At 42.3% G+C, this 18,797-nt stretch overlaps 2 protein-coding genes across 4 annotated transcripts in view; both read right to left on the reverse strand.

The window, feature by feature from the left end:
- CAPSL (calcyphosine like) overlaps window positions 1–13,248 on the reverse strand; it is a 52,349-nt gene extending 39,101 nt beyond the window's left edge. For all 3 annotated transcript variants that reach the window (XM_049862327.1, XM_049862319.1, XM_049862337.1), the window contains exon 1: window positions 13,166–13,248. The gene's annotated coding sequence lies outside the window, so the exon portion shown is untranslated. The remainder of the gene's footprint in view (window positions 1–13,165) is intronic.
- A 3,312-nt stretch (window positions 13,249–16,560) lies between these two features.
- Window positions 16,561–18,797, reverse strand: part of UGT3A2 (UDP glycosyltransferase family 3 member A2) — a 34,379-nt gene continuing 32,142 nt past the window's right edge. The window contains 2 exon segments of the mRNA XM_049862352.1: window positions 16,561–17,862; window positions 17,865–18,079. Of these exon segments, the coding sequence (XP_049718309.1) occupies window positions 17,819–17,862; window positions 17,865–18,079 (259 nt within the window). The 3' untranslated portion in view covers window positions 16,561–17,818.

An 18,797-nucleotide genomic window follows, 5' to 3' on the forward strand; every position in this document is an offset into this window, starting at 1 on the left:
AAAAAAAAAAAGGATAAGATAAAGGCAGGAAGGGAAGTCGTAGTGATACTCATAATAACTACTCTAGGGACCAAGCCCCTGGCTAACTGCTTTACCTGCATTAGCACAACACCTCAAGAGGTAGGTACTACCAAATATGGCTGCATTTTTGGTGGTTCAGGGAGTCCTGGTAGAGCAACAGGCAAGCGCTCAGCTGCTAACCAGAAGGTCAGGGGTTAGAACCACTAGCCACTCCACAGGAGAAAAGATCTGGCGATCTGCTTCCATAAAGATGGTTGTTATTGTTGTTAGATACCATCAAGTCAGTTCCGACTCATAGCAATCCTATGTACAACAGAACGAAACACGGCCCAGTCCTGCGCCATCTTCACAATTTTTAATGCTTGAGCCCATCTCATTGTTGCAGCCACTGTGTCAATCCATCTCATTGAGGGTCTTCCTCTTTTTTAATGACCTTCTCTTTTACCAAGCACGATGTCCTTCTCCAGGGACTGGTCCCTCCTGATAACATGTTCAAAGTACTTGAGACAAAGTTTCATCAACCTCGCTTCTAAGGAGCATTCTGTCTGTACTTCTTTCAAGACAAATCTGTTCTTCCTTTTGGCAGTCCGTGGTACATTCAATATTCTTCGCCAACACCACAATTCAAAGGTGTCAATTCTTCAGTCTTCCTTATTCATCCTCCAACTTTTGCATGCATATGGGGCAGCTGAAAACACCATGGCTCGGGTTAGGCGCACCTGAGTCTTCAAGGTGACATCTTTGCTATTCAACACGTTAAAGAGGTCTTTTGCAGCAGATTTACCCAATGCAATGAGTCTTTCGATTTCTTGACTGCTGCTTCCATGAGTGTTGTTGTGGATCCAAGTAAAATGAAATCCTTGACAACTTCAATCTTTTCTCCGTTTATCATGATTTTGTTTATTGGTCCAGTTATTAGGATTTTTGTTTTCTTTACATTAAGGTGTAATCCGTACTGAAGGCTGTATAGTCTTTGATCTTCATCAGTAAATGCTTCGGGTCCTCTTCGCTTTCAGCAAGTGTGTCAGCTACATATCACAGGTTGTTAATGACTCTTCCTACAATCCTGATGCTGCATTCTTCTTCACATAGTCCAGCTTCTCGGATTATTTGCTCAGCATACAGGTTGAATAAGTATCGTGAAAGGATAGAACCCTAATGCACACCTTTCCTGATTTTAAACCACACAGTAGTGTTTTGTTCTGCTGGAACAACTGCCTCTTGGTCTATGTACAGGTTCTGCATGAGAACAATTATGTGTTCTGGAATTCTCATTCTTCAAAATGTTACCGATAATTTTTCATGACCCACACAATCAAATACCTTGCATAGTCAATAAAACACAGGTAAACATCATTCTGGTATTCTCTGCTTTCAGACAAGATCCATCTGACATCAGCAATGATACCCCTCATTTCACATCCTCTTCTGAATCTGACTTGAATTTCTGGCAGTTCCCTCTCAATGTACTGCTGCAACCGTTTTTGAATAATCTTCAGCAAAATTTCACTTGTGTACGATATTAATGATATTGTTCGATAATTTCCACATTATATTGGATCACCTTTCTTTGGAACGGGCACAAATATGTATCTCTTCCAGTTAGTTGGCTGGGTTAACTGGCTTCCAAATACCTTGGCATAGACGAATGATCACTTCCAGGGCTGCATCCATTTGTTGAAACATCTCCATTGGTATTCCCTCAATTCCTGGAGTCTTGTTTTTTGTGAATGCCTTTTTTTCAGTGCAGCTTAGACTTCTTATTTCAGTGCCATCAGTTCCTGATCATATGCTACCTCCTGAAGTGGTTGAACGTCGACCAATTCTTTTTGGTATAGTGACTCTGTATTCCTTCCATCTTCTTTCGATGCTTCCTGTGTCGTTCAATATTTTCCTCACAGAATCCTTCAATATTGCAACTCAAGGCTTGAATTTTTCCTTCACTTCTTTCAGCTTGAGAAATGCCAAGAGCGTTCTTCCCTTTTCTTTTCTAACCCCAGATCTTTGCACATTTCATTATAAGACATTAGAATACTTTACTTCACCTTCTCAAGCCATAAAGATTACAGCCTAGGAAACCCTACAGGGAAGTTCTACTCTGTCCTATAGGGTCGCTGCAAGTTGGAATCGGCTCAATGGCACACAACAACAGAAACAACAATTGGCGGTTCAGTGGTAGACTTCTCACCTCCCATGTGGGAGACCCAGGTTCTACTCCCGGTCAATCAGCCACCACCCCTTTGTCTGTGGAGGCTTATGTGTTGCTATGATGCTAAAGAGGTTTCAAAGGAGCTTCCAGAATAAGATGGACTAGGAAAAAAGGCCTGACAATTTACTTTTGAAAATCACCCAATGAAAACCCTATACATCACAATGGTCTGATCTGAAACCAATCCTGGGGATGGCACAGGACCAGGCAGCATTTATTCCACTGTGCATAGGATCACCATGAGTCAGGCTGACTAGATGTATCTAACAGCAACAATGTTACAGAGAAGTGAACAGAGACCCAGAGGAGCCAGCTGCTTGCCCGAGGATGCCCATTACAGATGGGCAGGACGGGAGTTAAGCCTGGCTTAAAGTTTTTAAAGTTCTGTCTGACTAAATCAACACGTTTAACAGCTATGCTAAGGTGCTAATAAGCCACTTTAGGAGCTCAGAGAAGGTCGATGAAGTTTGCCTGGGGGTGCTGATAAGATTTCACCATGGAGGAGAACTGGGAACAGCAGTGCAGACCAAAGCTAGGCCTCTCACTGGTCCTCCAACATGACCGTTCTCTCCCACCTCAGAGTCCTTGTGCGGGTTTTCAAACCTGCAACACTCAGCGTAAACACCTGGTTGAGATGAACAATTCCACTCAGTGTCTTCCTGCTGCCACAGAAGTTGTTGTCGTTGTTTGTTTAATAAAGCGATGTCAAGTTTTTTGGTCTTTTTTAAAAATCTGAACACAAAGTTTCTATGCTGACTATCTTCCATAACATTTACAATTTTTCCACAAATTATTTTTAAAATTATTTACCCACTGTATGAATATATGAAAACATCTGGTCTTTGGATTGCCAACGTGCAAGTAGCACTTAAAGTATGACAGTATTTGGCCTACACTTTAGGTGGCGTAGTAGTTAAGAGCTCAGCTGCTAACCAATAGGTCAGCAGTTTGAACCCACCAGACGATCCTTCAAAACCCTATGAGGGCATGAAAAGGACTGGACAGTGAGGGGGAGAGAGATGCTGATGAAGAGTGAGCTAATTAAATCAGGTGGACACGGGAGAGTGTGTAGGCAACTCTTGACTGGAGGGGGGATGGGAAGATAGAGAGAGAGGGAAGATGGCAAAATTGGCACGAAACGAGAGACTGTAAGGGCTGACTCAATAGGGGGAGAGCAAGTGGGAGAAGGGAGTAAGATGTATGTAAACCCACATGTGACAGACTGATTGGAATGGTAAATGTTCACTTGAAGCTTAATAAAAATTAAAAAAAAAAAAAACCCTATGAGGTAGCTCTACTCTGTCCTATAAGGTCACTATGAGTCAGAACTGACTTGACAGCAATGGGTTTGTCTTTTTGTTGTTTTTGGTTAGTGACATAGGCATACTGCGGAAATAACACGTATAATGTCAATGAAGCTCGGCACTTTACCAAATATTCTCTGCACTAAAATGCATTTTCTCAAAATGCTGAAAATTCATGTTTCAGCTATTGTCAATAGTAGGTCTCCCCAGAGCCCATCTAAATGCTACATCACAGTCTTTGTGTCTTTCCAATGATCTTTGGGATGTGAATTAAGTCATTTTAGTGCTTATAATATGGCACAATTTAAGAGTAAGGTCTCATAAATATCACTATTGTATTTACTTCATAAATCTTAATTTATTCATTGTATTCATTCAACCAGGATCAGAACTAGGCACAAAATTTAAGGAGGCACTGGCTCTCAGGGTCATACAAATGTCAACCCAGCACTTGCCCAGCCCTGGGAGTGTTTCCTTAAACATTGTACACAAAGCACCTACCTTGTTTCACTCTAGTTCTGGTCCTGCATTCAACTTACATATATTGAACAGCTATTATGTGCAACACAATAGCAGTGAATGAGACAGCTGAGGTCTCTACCCTCAAGAAGCTTATGTTCTTCAAGCAGTTTTAACTTTGTTGAATTTGAATTATAGCTAAGTTTCCAGACATAGCCAATTAGTTGATCCAAATGTCATCCCAATTGCCTTTTCCCCTGCTGCCTTCCAATTCCAACTAAGTGACCATGTGAGCCAGTTCTGTCCAAAGAGACTCTGGCCAAAGTGAAAGTCTGCTTAGGGCTTCTGGGAGACCTCTCTCCTCGCTTTTGCCTTCCTCCTGCCTTGAGTAAGAATGTGATGTCTGCAGCTGTGGCAGCCAATTTGCAATCATGAGGGAAGGGCCAAGAGAATCACAGAGATACCAACAGGAAGCCCTGACAGCGCTGAGTTGCAAACAATTCAGTTACACACTCATGTCATGTGAGAAACGTAAGTGCATATTTGTTTAAGCCATTGTCGGTCAGGTCTTCTTTTACTTGCATCCAAAAATATTCTACCTCATACAATTGGCAAAACTTACTCCTGCAATGTTTGGGTTGACCCTCGATATTGACAATTACCTGGGTAAAATAACTAGCAATCCGGTGCAAGAAGAGACTCAACCCCCCTAAGAAAGAACTGGGAAGAGTGAGAAAGTTAAGTCCATCATAATCTCTTCTTTCAGTAGAATTTGACCAGCCCTTAGGAGTCTCTCCAGCATTTCTGGTTGTGAAAGACAGTGAGAAGAACTGTTTAGCATGATATCCAAGGGCCATGTAACTAACACAAAGTAGCACAAGCCCAGGTTTACCAAAGCACAGAGGCCCCAGATCACAGTCCTTGTCGTAATGAGCATCCACTGGGACTCTCAGGAGGCATGGGCTGTGTCAACAGCGCTCTCCTTGCAGTCCCTTTCTCCACCTGCCCTTCTCCTCTGCTCTGCCTCCTGTCTCTGTGGGGTTTACCAGGAATTACTTGCAATCTATTCTGAGTCAGGCCAGCGTGCCAAATAAAAGATCTTAAAGAAACAGAGTAAGAAGATACCAAAACTACACTAAAGTAAGCAAAGATTTGGCTGGATTTGTGTTCAAAACACACACACACGAAGACAAAATACAAAACATTTTTCAAATTCCCTGATTTGAATGACTACGCTCTTAGAATCAACCAAGCAACTTTCAACTACTCCATTTTTCAGGCGCAGTTTCAATTACGTTGCAAGGACAAGGCCCCGCTGGTACACCCTTTCTTCATCCTTTTAGACACAGGTAAAATCACAGTTCTGGCTATGGTTTGCCCTTTTGCAGTCATTAATTACCACATTCACTAACTTATTAACTATTTTGTAGTCACTTAGAATGCCGCCTTTGGAGCCGCGTGTGGATTTAACGCTTGTTGTATAAAAAACTGAACCCGTTGCCGCCGAGTCAATTCCGACTCATAGAGACTCTAAAGGACTGAGTAGAACTGCCCCATAGGGTTTCCAAGGAGTGCCTGGAGGATTTGAACTGCTGATCTTTTGGTTAACAGGCATAGCTCTTAACCACTATGCCACCGGGGTTTCCACATAGCCACCTGGAAATCCAGCCATTTATTCGCATCCTAATTGCTCTTAACTGATACTTTCAGAAAACCAGGAGGTATTCATGGGTAGAAATCCAATGTCACATTGCCAAAACCAGTGTAGGTTGGCATATCAGTTATGAATTGTGTACAGCTACTCAAACAGAAACTGGCTGTTGTCTCTGAAAATGATAAAGGCCGACCATCCTCTCATATAAAAGAAGCCTAGAGACAGACCATTCAGGTAGTCATCAAGGCTCCAAGAAACTACCATCTTTCTATATAGCCATGTTTTCTTATTCTCAAAGTTGTCTTAAGTTATAAAATAACCATCATAGCTCCAGCCATGACATCCACACTCCACGCAGGAGAAAGTAGAAAGGTGCAAGGGCAAAAAGCATGCCCTTTTCAGTTGAGTCAGCCCCCTTTTAAGGGTTCCCAGAAGACTCCACCCAAACCCTTCCACTTAAATCTCATTCATTGGCCACTCCTGCAAAGAGGCTGGGAAATCTGGTTTTTAGCTGGGTACTTTGCCACCTTCTGGGTTCTGTTTATAAAGGAGAGGAGACTGGGTTCTGTTTATAAAGGAGAGGAGACTGGGCTCTGTTTATAAAGGAGAGGAGACTGGCTAATGCATAGGCAACTTACAGTTTCTGCCACAGTAGGCAGAAGAAACAGAGCTATTCCAGTGGTTAAGAGCTAGGCCTGCTAACCAAAACATCAACAGTTCAAATTCACCAGTTGCTCCTTGGAAACCCTATGGGCAGTTCTACTTGGTCCTCTAGGGTCACTGTGAGTCAGAATCAACTTGACAGCAATGAGTTAACTGGTTAACTGAGTTAACCAGTTAAACCCTACGGGGCAGTTCTACTCTGTCCTACAGGGTCTCTATGAGTTGGACTAGACTAGACAGCAACGGGTTTGATGGAGCAACCGGATCACCCCTAATGGAGGAGTTTAAGGCAAGCTCTGGGAGTAGAAATTAGCACATATTCCAAAAACCAAGCCTGTTGCCATGAAATCATTTCTGGGTCATGGTAACCCTCTGTGTTACAGAATAGAGCTGCTCCACAGGGTTTTCTTGGCTGTAATCTTTACGGAAGCAGATCGCCAGACCTTTCTTCCACGGCACTGCTGGGTGGATTCAAACAGCCAATCTTCAGGTTAGTGGTTGACCGCAAAGTGAGGGACTTAGCACCTAATACATATATCATTCTTCCACCTCTGTTCCCCCAAAGCAAATAAGGCTCACTTCGCTGTGGGCAGTTACGAAGGATTCCTTCAATTCAGGCCAATACAACCTAAAATGATCCAGACCAGAAGCCATCAAACCACAGCTCATGCGCCAAATTTAGTCCTCTGCTCAGTTTGGTACATAAAGTTTTATTGGAAATCAGCCACATACATTTGTCTATGTGTAATCTATGGCTGCTTTCGCACTACAACAGCAGAGTTGAATAACTGCAACAGAGACCATCTGGCCCTCGAAGCCTAAAATATATACTATCTGGCCCTGTATAGAAAAAAAATGACCCACCCCCGGGACTATGCAAAAGATAAACAATAGCAAACATTTATTGAGTACTTACTCTATGTCAGCTATCTGCTAAAGAGGTAAAATGTGTTTTACAAATTATTCACAATCAGTTTATTCACAAATAAAAATGTGTCTGATATAAAGTAAGCCTTGAAAAACAACTCTTTAACTCTTGCAAAGTGTCTTTGCATGCATTAGAGGGAATATGGCTATTGCCATTTGATAAAGTAAAGAAACAGAGATGTAGAGAGTTTTGGGTTATTCCAGTTCATATGTAAGCAGCAGAACCAGGATTCTGAGCAGGGTTTTTTGTACCGGCCACTACCCCAGTCTTTTGCAAATCACCCACAACATTTCAGAAAACATTCATTGCTTAAACAAAGAATTCTTGTTGCCACCACAAGGCCAAACCAAAAAAAAAAAAAAAAACCTGTTGCCCTTGAGTCGATTCTGACTCACAGCGACCCTAAAGAACACAGCAGAACTGCCCCATAGTGTTTCCAAAGAGCACCTGGTGGATTTGAACTGCTGACCTTTTGGTTAGCAGCTATAGCTCTTAACCACTACACCACCAGGGTTTCCAAAATTCTACCACAAGGCATTCATATATAATACTTACTACTACTACTACCCGTTGCCGTCAATTCTGACTCATACGGACCCTGTAGGACAGAGCAGGACTGCCCCATACAGTTTTCAAGGAGCACCTGGTAGATTCCAACCGCCAGTCTTACAGTTAGCACCCATAGCACTTAACCACTACACCACCAGAGTTTCCATATAAAAGTTAAACCCAAAAACCCACTGCCATCGAGTCGATTCTGACGCATAACGACCCTATAGGACAGAGTGGAACTGCCTCCATAGAGTTTCCAAGGAGCACCTGGAGGATTCGAACTGTTGACCTCTTGGTTAGCAGCTATAGCACCTAACCACTATGCCACCAGGGTATATAAAATTAGGGCAAGCTTATTAACAATATCGAGTCCAAAGCATACTTAGTAAGAACAACTGACACTGCCAAGTTACTGGAGAATGTTCACCTATCTCCTTCCTCCGAATGAAGAGCCCTGTTGGGGTCACTGGGCCCGTGGTAGAGGTGATAAACACAGAGCAGAGCTTTCAGAGAAAAGAAGAACATCTTTAAACCACCTCTTCACCAAGGACTGTCCTGTTCTCTCAAATTACACCTTTTAGTTTGTAGTCTTTGGAAAATTTTAATTTTATTTGACTTCATGTTATGAGAAGATACTTAAAAAAAAAAAGCTACTCTCAAGCTGCAGAAAGAGAGAAACGAGATACTGGATGACAAGAGAATTGTGACTTGAAATAGGTGAGAAAATCCATTCCAAAGCATCTCACGCGCAGCGTAAATTCTCACGACCACTCAGGGTGTCATGGGAAAACAACCCGCGGCTTTTCCGTAATAACGTAATCATTGTGTAATGTCATCTTCTCCCAAATGCCTGCATATTCGTCTCCGAAATAAAAAGCTGCTCTTATGAAACTGGATATTGTTTCTTTACACGAAGCTGCCTAGGATCAGAATGAAGAGCAAAATTTTACAAGTTCAATAGTGAAAAGTCTTATTTAATTCATAAATAGACTCACGGATTTTCATAGATTAAAGTGACACTTGAAACCAAAAGAGTTGTTCTGTAGTTGTTCCCTGGGTGGTATAAACAGTTAGCACACTCAGCTTCTAACTGCAAGGTTGGAGGTTTGAGTCCACCCAGAGGCACCTCAGAAGAAAGGCCTGGCAATCTGCTTCTGGAGAATCATCCATGGAAAATGCTATGAAGCACAGTTCTACTCTGACATACATGGGAGTTGCCATGAGTCGGGATCAAGCTGGTAGCCACTAGTTTTTTACTGGTTTAAACATCACAACTCCTTGCTCCCGGGTACCTCAACCAACACAAAAGTTACCAGGAGAGACTTAGCTTTCTTAAGACCAAGAGCACCTTCCACGCAGAGACACCCAGACTTTCCTCAACTCCTCCTCCCATTATAAAAATCTCCTACTCCTTGTCCTCCTCTCACAACTATCTTCACTGCTGAATTGAACATTCTGTTTGTTCAGACATCTCTCCCAGTCCATTCTCCACCCACATCTGAGCTACAGAAGGTAAACCTCTCAGGTCTGCATGAACCAGATTTCCTTGCGCCCGGATTCCAGGTGGAATTAGCCAGTGGGAAGCACTGGTGGGAGACCAGAGGGCAGGAGGAGAAAGAGGCTGGGGTATTTATTTCCCTGCTTCTCTGTCAGTGGCTGGAGTCCTTTACTGAAGGCAGCCCTCTCTAACAGCTTTTGCTGAGATCTGCTAACTGCTCCTCCTCTTGCCCTTCAGACGTAAGGGTAATAATAGTTACCTTTGCTGTTGCAGCCCTGGGGTGTTTCATCATCCCTCTCTATGTCCTTGAAACTGCTCCCGTCTTTGTGAATTGTTCTTTCATTAAATGCTCTTCTGTTCCCACTTTTGAATGTGCCATCCACTTCCCGCCCAGATGCTGACCGGTACGCTGTCTTTAGCCTACCTAGGACTTGAATTTGTGTAAGAAACTCTTACTTCTCCCGCAGATTTCTCAGACGAAGGCTGCTTCTTATCTTAAATTCTAAGTACTAAGGACCTCACGGAAACCCTGGTGGCATACTGGTTAAGAGTTCAGCTGCTAATCAAAAAGGCTGGCAGTTCAAATCCACCAGGCGCTCCTTGGAAAAGAAACCCTATGGGGCAGTTCTACTCTGTCCTGTAGGGTGGCTATGAATTGAATCGACTCAACAGTAATAGGTGTGATAAAGGACCACACAGTTCTAAGATCACCCTGCCACCTCAACATCATGACCCTTTCTCAGGTCCCTCTTTGAAACACACAGCCCATCGGGACATACGCCCCAGGTCCTTTTTTGACTTTAATTTTCTAAATCTTTGAGACTTCCTCTAGTCCCTAGTGCCTCCATCAGTTTGGGAAACCTCAGAACTCATTTAGAAAATCCTTCCAACCTACAGCCACGGAGTTCTCAGAGCTCTCCAATTTCTACCAACTTCATCTGTTCACCCTTTCAGCATTGTTTTCCAAAATCATGTCTAACATTTTGTCATTATTCAAAGCTGGTCCCATCTGACAGCTCAAACTTCAAAATCACTGTCTCTCTACCTTTCAGTTCCATTATCTTATTATCTCCCTTGTTCTTGTTTTTTTGCCCCAATAATCACCTACCTCATTCTGACTTCTGGGTCCATTCCCTTCCCTATCCATTCTAGACATATAGTGTATCATTCTGACCACCCCTACCAGTGCCTCCACTCTCTACCTGCCCTTGTTGATCTTCTGTCCTCACTATGAATGCCTACCTTGGCTCCATTCTTTCATGCTCCTCTTCCTCAGAGGAAGGCTGTAATACGCAACTGACCCATATACCAGGATGGATGGGGCCACTGAACATTTATTCTTTAACTACAGCTGGTCTTCGGAAGCACTCAACTATACTTTTATATGACCTTGGTGAGATTCTTCTTCTAGTCTTCTCAGGGGTTAATTCAAATCTTGGCCACGCTTTGTCTTAAAAGTAACAGAAAAAACTGAGCTACCAGATATGAACTCCCTCACGCCATCCTCCTCCACATCTATAAAGGTATTCATCTCTGAGATCATCCTGACTTCATCCTTGCTTCCCCCAAAGACAGAGCTGAGCTTGTTCCCATCTAAGACAACCTCTGTACCTAAGACATAGACCTCAACCCTACTTGGATCCGAAGCCACCAGTTATGTCCTTTTCTTTCTTTCTACCAGCTCCTTCTCTTTAGTTCATGAATCCACTCTGGTCCCTCAATCCTGAACTCCCTCTAGCTATCACCCTTTGAAGCCAGGCTACTTGAACGAATCTCGTTTCTCTCTCATGCCCCATCATACTTCAGCTCCCTGCCATCTGGCCACCACCTGTCATTTCAATGAACAAACTCTTGATAAGTCACCGTTAACCTGATTGCCAATTTGAACAGTCCCTCTTAGCCCCTATTTCACTTCTCCCAGCAGTTGACTCTATTCATTACTCTTTATTGAAACTCTTTTCTAACGTCTATGAATCTAACTTCCTCTGTTTTCCACCTTCTTCTCTGGTCTTTCCTACTTTGTCTCTTCTTTATCTTCTTCCTGCTTCTTAGACGCCACTGTTTCCCAGGCTTTGGCTATATGTCCTCTTCTCAGCCTCACACCATCCTATGGCGATCTCAGCCATATCCACTGACAACTGATGACACCTAAATCTTTATTCCAACTCATGCACTCCCTTTAGAGCCAGATTTCTAATTTCTCACAAAACACATGCACTTGAATGACCTAGAGGTACCTGGAAATATAATGTTCCAGAACTAAACCCATTATCTTTTCCTTATTATTCCTTGCCTCAGGAAATCGTAACACCGTTCACCCTGGTCATTAGCTGAGAACATCATCCTAGCATCCTCCTTGCCCTTGACATTCAATCACCAAACAAGTCCTGGGAATTTCACCACCTGGATACCTTCTGCATCTCCATTTTGCTTCCACCACCATGGATACTGACTTAGTCCAGGACCTGATCATCTCTCATTTCCACTGCTGCAATTGTTTCCTAGCTTTGACCCTTCCAACCCAAACTCCAGACGGCAGTCAGAGCGATCTTTATAAAATGGAAATCTGAGCTTCATACTCTCGTTTAAAGACCTTTGGTGGCTCCCCATTGCATACGGGTCAAGTCCAAACTTCTGAAATCAGGTGCACGCTTTGTCCCTGCCTGCCTCTCAAGCCTTGTCTCAAGTAACCCCTAAACCCCTTGAAAACCTATTCTGCACCTCTACCCCTTCACAGTCCCCTGCATACGCCATGGTGGTCCACATCTCTGTGCCTTTGCCCATGTAATCCCCACTTTCAGCAACACCCTTCTTCCATGTTGACCAGGAAAAGTTTTACTCATTCTTGTGCAATCGCTGTGGTGATGCTTCACATAACCACTACCACCAGAGAGCTGCTCACATCTTCCTTTGTGTATACCTGTGCAAAACCTGAATAGTGTCCACATTACATTATGATGTATCTCTTTGTTTTCAAAGCTACCCTACTAGAGTCTAAAAGTCCTAAGTGCCAGGGCTGCGTCCTTTGTGTCTCCTGTCATCAGCACTTAGCATGATACTATTAGGTTGCTATTAGAACTGATACTTGTTTTTGCTATTAGAACATAAGTATAAGTACAAATGAATGTCCACAACTTAAGTCATGATATTTAAAATTCCCAATAACAAAATAAGGAGATTTCAGCATTAGTGAGATTTTGAGGAAAAAACAAGACCTGTAAAAACAGGAAAGAATTTCATCTACCTAGTATGTTCTCACTTAAGCCCCAAACTGAAGACAAGAGGCTGAGCACCTGGATAGTGTTGCCATTTACTAAGGCCCTTCCATGATCGATCACATCGATTCTCTGATATAATATTTAACAATCTGCCAACTCCAGAACTAATCACATCAACTCTGTTACCATTTTTAACAAGCTGTGTCATTACACTTTAATAAGACTCCTGATTCTTATTCAGCAGGGTATGATGGAAATAGGATAAGCTTTGAATGTCAGACAAACCAAGGTCTGAATCCAAGCTCCATCTTTTAATTGCTCTGTGACTTACAGATATTTAACCTCCCTGAAGCTAAGTCATATGGATGATAACCTACCTCAGAGGGTAGTTTCAGGAATTCACCCAAACACTTCACACCCAACCACCTAGTACATACTGACCGAATGAAATGTATTTTTCTCTGAGCATCTCATGGCAAAAGCCTCTCCCATTACCAAGCCATTACCTCTCTGGACGACAGCCTATGCCCGCTTCTCCAAAAACTGTCAGGAATTTTTAGGCTTTATTTTTAGAGTATAACTTCTCCCATCTTCTTTATTTGGCTAATATAAAACAAAAAGTAATCAAATCAATAAAATAAAATAAAAAATCTATTTACCTTAAACGCTATCCCGTTGCTTCGAACTGAAACTATGGACGCTCTCTCCAGCTTCTGAAAAAACTAGTCCCCTCCCATCTGCTTTTCACCTCCTCCCTCTCACCTTTCTTCCTCCGGCCTGCCGCTCTGGCCCTCTTAGCTCCAATTGGATAGTTTGGGAATCATGGCTGCAGACTCACAGCCTGATTGGCTGTGTTCGCTGTCAATCCCTGTCCTGGCCCTGCCTTTTTTCAAGTTTACTGTCCGGTTGCCTAGGAAATCCCGGCGCCGGTGAAAGCCCAAGCTGTTTGGCGCTGGAGAGAAACGAGCAGGAAGTTTTGTTAGCAATTGCTTCATTTCTAGAATGGCATCAAAACTTGCCTTAGTAGAGGAACCCAGAAGACAGGCCCCCCAGACCCTCTTTTAACTCAGAACTAAAACCATTCCTGAAGCCAACTCTTCAGACAAAGATTAGACTGGACTATAAAACATAAAATAATACTCCTGAAGAGTGTGCTTCTTAGTTCAAGTAGATGCATGAGACTAAATGGGCAGCTCCTGTCAGGAGGGGAGATGAGATGGCAGAAAGGGATAGGAGCTGGTTGAATGGACACAGGAAACCCAGGGTGGAAAGGGGTAGTGTGTGGTCACATTATAGGGATTGCAACTAGGGTCACATAACAATATGTGCATAAATTTTTGTATGAGAAATTAACTTGAGCTGTGAACTTTCACCTAAAGCACAATAAAAAATAAATAACAACAGCAACAACAAAACTTGCCATCTATGTTTTATAAAGTAATACTCAGAAAATTGTCTTACATTTTTTAGGTAGCATTTACTTGTCCTTCTGTTGTCTCCAGATGGCTGATGGCTTACTGGAAGGGTGTCTTATTACCAGGTGAGACTTAAAACCACAACACACCAGAGCAGGCAGGTGTAATTACAGGTGATTCAAAGTCCTACCTCCTTCTCTGCATTCACGCTGCCATTTCCCACTGTTTCCATCTTTGGTTTCTTCTTTTGTCTTCTCCTCTTTTCACTTCTTTTTTACACTCATTCCTCAGCAATAAGTTTGTCATATAAGAAGCAGTCTAATGGCCTTGTTTAGAGGAAAATACCAAAATCCTCCTCTTCCATTGTACCTACGACAATCCCACCCCTCCTCTGCCTTCCATCACGAAGTGGTATAAGGAAACCAGGACTAGAACTATGAAGACCTGATATCCACGTTCTGTTCTGCGTCTTACATCATAGGTGTTCTCAGATAAGTGGGGTCATCACTCTGTAAGATCTCTAAAGAAGACATTTTATCTGCCTTGTCAACTTCTAAAACTTGTCTTGGAGACAAAGGGGGTGATATTCTTTGTGGATTTTAATAAATACTGGACTTGGCTGAGGAGATTTCCATAGGGTGTGATTTGATGGGCAAAAAAAAAAAAAACACTCTGTTTCTCTTTTGGTGTTGGATGCTGTTTCCAGAAAGCCCCATCTGTGGTGCCTGACACCCGCTGAGAATGTGCTGTCAGTAGCAGGTGACAGATGTGCTTCCCACCTCTACCCCAAGGTAGTTCTGAGTGTCTTCTCTACATACCAAAAGCCATTTCATCCCCAAACATCCCTCTTTTCTACAGCTGACCCAGTGGTCTTAAGCAGTGTCTTTTTACTTTCACTAAGTGAAATTACTACACTAAACTAACTAGCTCTTAAGGAGCAGCCACTAGACATGATGCACCACCGACCACAGATAAATTTGCCTTTTAACTAATTAGTAAGACAGTGTGCAGCCAATTGAGAGATCTTAGAGGACCAGGAGAGAGTCTTCTTCACCTTCGCATCTTCCAAAGTACCAGCACAGTATCTTCTGCAAACATGAAATCAATCAATGTTGGTTGAATCAAATTGTTGAACTGGGTAAAATGCATTCACATAAAAAAAAAAAAGGACACTTAAAATATAAAACCTGCTTTTCAGGAATAGTTTCTTTGTTTTACTTGATAGCAGTTTGGATAAGACCACAAGAATTCCTTTTACTTCCTTTCGTATGGATAATTGATTTACATTTAAATAAATAATTTAGCCTTCCCTCAATACCCACAATTAGGATGTGATAAGTGAAACAACAGATTTATGTGGGGAAAAGGAGATTTACAGAGCATTTAGTGTAGATAAGTTTACAAAGAAAAATATGGGTGGTTGTAATGTAGGAGCCCTAGTGGTTAAAGCAGTTGGCTGCTAACCAAAAGGTTGGCAGTTCAAACCCATCTGCTCCTCAGCAGAAAGATATCACAGTCTGCTTCCATAAAGATTTGTTGTTGTTGTTATGTGCCGTCCCGTTGGTTCTGACTCATAGTGACCCTACAACAGAGTGAAACACTACTCCATCTTCACAATCATTGCTATGCTTAAGCCCATCTCTGCAGTCACTGTGTTAATCCATTACACTGAGAGTCTTCCTCTCTTTCGATGACCCTCTACTTTACCAAGCAGGATGTCCTTCTCCAGGGCTTGGTCCCTCCTGATAACATGTCCAAAGCATGTGAAATGAAGTCTCACCATCCTCACTTCTAAGGAGCATTCTGGCTGTACTTCTTCCAAGACAGATTTGTTCCTTCTTCTGACAGTCCATGGTATATTCAATACTCTTCACCAACACGATAATTCAAATGCATCAATTTTTCATTGGTCTTCCTTATTCATTGTCCAGCTTTCTCATGCATATGAGGTGATTGAAAACACCACAGCTTCAGTCAGGCGCACTTTAGTCCTCAAAGTAATGTCTCTGCTTTTTAACACTTTAAAGAGGTCTTTTGCAACAGATTTGCCCCATGCGATACATTGATTTCTTGACTGCTGCTTCCATGGGTATTGATTGTGGACCCAGGTAAAATGAAATCCTTGATAACTTCAATCTTTTGTTCCTTTATCATGATGTTGTTTATTGGTCCAGTTGGGAGGATTTTTGTTTTCTTTATGTTGAGATGTAATCCATACGGAAGGCTGTAGTCTTTGATCTGCATCAGTAAGTGCTTCAAGTCCACTTTGCTTTCAGCAAGCAAGGTTGTGTCGTCTGCATAACGCAGATTGTTAATGAGTCTTCCTCCAATCCTGATGCCCCATTCTTCTTCATATAGTCCAGCTTCTCGGATTATCTGCTCAGCATACAGACAGAATAGATATGGTTAAAGGATACCACACTGACACACACCTTTCCTGACTTTAAACCACACATATCCCCTTGTTCTCTTTGAACGACTGCCTCTTGGTCTCTGGACAGGTTCCTCATGAGCACAATTAAGTATTCTGGTATTCCCATTTTTCACAATGTTATCCATAGTTTGTTATGATCTACACAGTCAAATGCCTTTGCATAGTCAATAAAACACAGGTAAACATCTTTCTGGTATATCACCCATAGTCCACAGAGATTTTTATTAAGGTATAATTTGCATATAATAAACTACATCCACTTAAAGTATACAATTCATTAGTTTTCATAGATGAACACACCTACAAAACCATAACAGAAATCAAGATACAGAACATTTCAGTTACCTCATTTACAGGCCACCCTCCCTCACCCCACAGTCCCATGCAACTTTTGATCTGGCTTTTGTTGCCATAAATTAGTTTACATTTTCTTGGATTTTACATAAGTGGAATGATTGAGGATGTATTCTTTTGTGTCTGGCTTCTTTTACTGAGCACACTGGTTTTAAGATTCATCTATACAATTTTATGTGTCAGTAGTTTGGTAGTTTGCTCATTTTTATTGCTGATCAGTAGTTTATTTTATGGATATGCCTTAACTCCCTTATGCACTCATCTGTTGATTGGCATTTGTTTTTTGTTTGGTTGGTTGGTTGGTTAGTTGGTTGGTTTTTTAGTCTGGATCTATTACAAATAAAACTGCTAGGAACACATTTTTATTTCACTTGGGTAAATACCTAGGACGGACTGGGTCATATAGTAGTAGGTGTATGCTTAACTCTTTAAGAAACTGTGGAGCAGTTTTTCAAAAGTACTTGTACAGTTTAACTTTCCCATCCACAGAGGAATGTACAAATAGTAATTCTACATTCTTGCCAACTACTAATATTATCAGTCTTTAATTGTATACATTGCAGATGTGTTATGGTAACTAATTGTAGTTTTATTTTTCATTTCTCTGATGACTAATGCTGTCGAATATCTTTTCATGTGCATATTGACCATTGCATATCTTCTTATACGAAGTGCTGTTGAAACCGTTTGGTCCATTTTTATATTGGGATTTTGTCTTATTATTAAGTTGGAAGAGTCATTTAGATGATCTGGATACAATTTTTTTTGTCTGAAATATGTCTTACAAATATTTTCTCCCAGTTTAAGGACTGGACAAGAAAGATGAAATGGCCAGAGAACTATGCCTAGGAGATGAGAGTGATAAGGAAGGCATGGCTGGCTAGTGAAGGTTTATGTCTGAGTGGAGATGGCTCAATTCACACAGGAACTAGGCGAGAAGCCAGAGGGTGCTGAGTAAGGATTTCAGAACAGAGACGAAAACAGTAAGGAGCAAATGGCAGTACCACCAGCAAGTGGAGGAGATGGGAGAACACCATGGGTGGCCTGTGTTGGGGGAAGCCTCCCAAGAGCCAGTGATTCCCCAACACTCCCAGCCCTAGAATCACCCATCACGTCTGTTTTAGCTTCCTGGAACCACACAGCGGCCTAGCCTCCCACAAAGCCATATGGACCCCAGAGTGATCCCCAGCAGGAACAAGAAGACGTCAAGCAGGTACTGCTCATGCCAGGGCTGCTGGAAGGCATAGGGCTTGAGGTGCGCCCCACCACCTGTCTGGAGGATGTGATTGATCCAGCCCACCAGTCGCTGGGAGGGGCTCAGGGGGTGGGAGCGCCTGATGATGCTGGCCGCCATGGCTGCAGACTTGTACCTGTTGGCAGAGACAGTGGGGGGCATTACTGATGTGGTCTCAGAAGATTTACAGTGAATGATTCTTTCCTTCTAGGCGCATAAAAGAGTAAGTTTCGAAGAACAGTTTTTGATCTAGCCATGCCTAGCTATCTGGGTCCTTGGGAAGTTCAATAAACATACAAAGATGTATACATGATGCTAACAGAGCTAAACTATTAAAATAGTGTAAGTCCAAAGAACTAATCCTACCCTGAGAAAGCTAATGATAGTCTATGGGAGAATTATATATGACATAATTATTGTATTAGAACATATACTGAACACCCTCTTGGTGTTAGGCTCTCGGCTATGTGACAAATATGCCTCTAGATTGTCAGGACGTCAAGAAGATACCGCACTCTACTGCACCTTAACAGCATCAAGGAGACAGGGCTACTCCGTGGGCATAAGGACTGTGCAGTGACACAGGGCCCTGCACTTAGAAGGACCAAGTACTTGACTTATTCTCTGTGTTCTCCATCTTGAAATTCTTAATACATTTTTAGCTAGGGGCCCATGTTTTCATTTGCACCCAGTCACACAATTTATGTAGCCAGTCCTGATGTTGCAAAATGTCTGGGGAAGATTCCAGGTCAGAATGACTCTTATTCGGGAGCAGCAGTTCTTAGGTTTTTGGGTCTCAGATCTTTCAGAATCCAGTGAAAGATACAAATCTGTTCTTCAGAAAATGAACATTT

Source organism: Elephas maximus, chromosome 2, assembly GCF_024166365.1.
Source record: "Elephas maximus indicus isolate mEleMax1 chromosome 2, mEleMax1 primary haplotype, whole genome shotgun sequence".
Lineage (NCBI taxonomy): Eukaryota > Metazoa > Chordata > Mammalia > Proboscidea > Elephantidae > Elephas > Elephas maximus.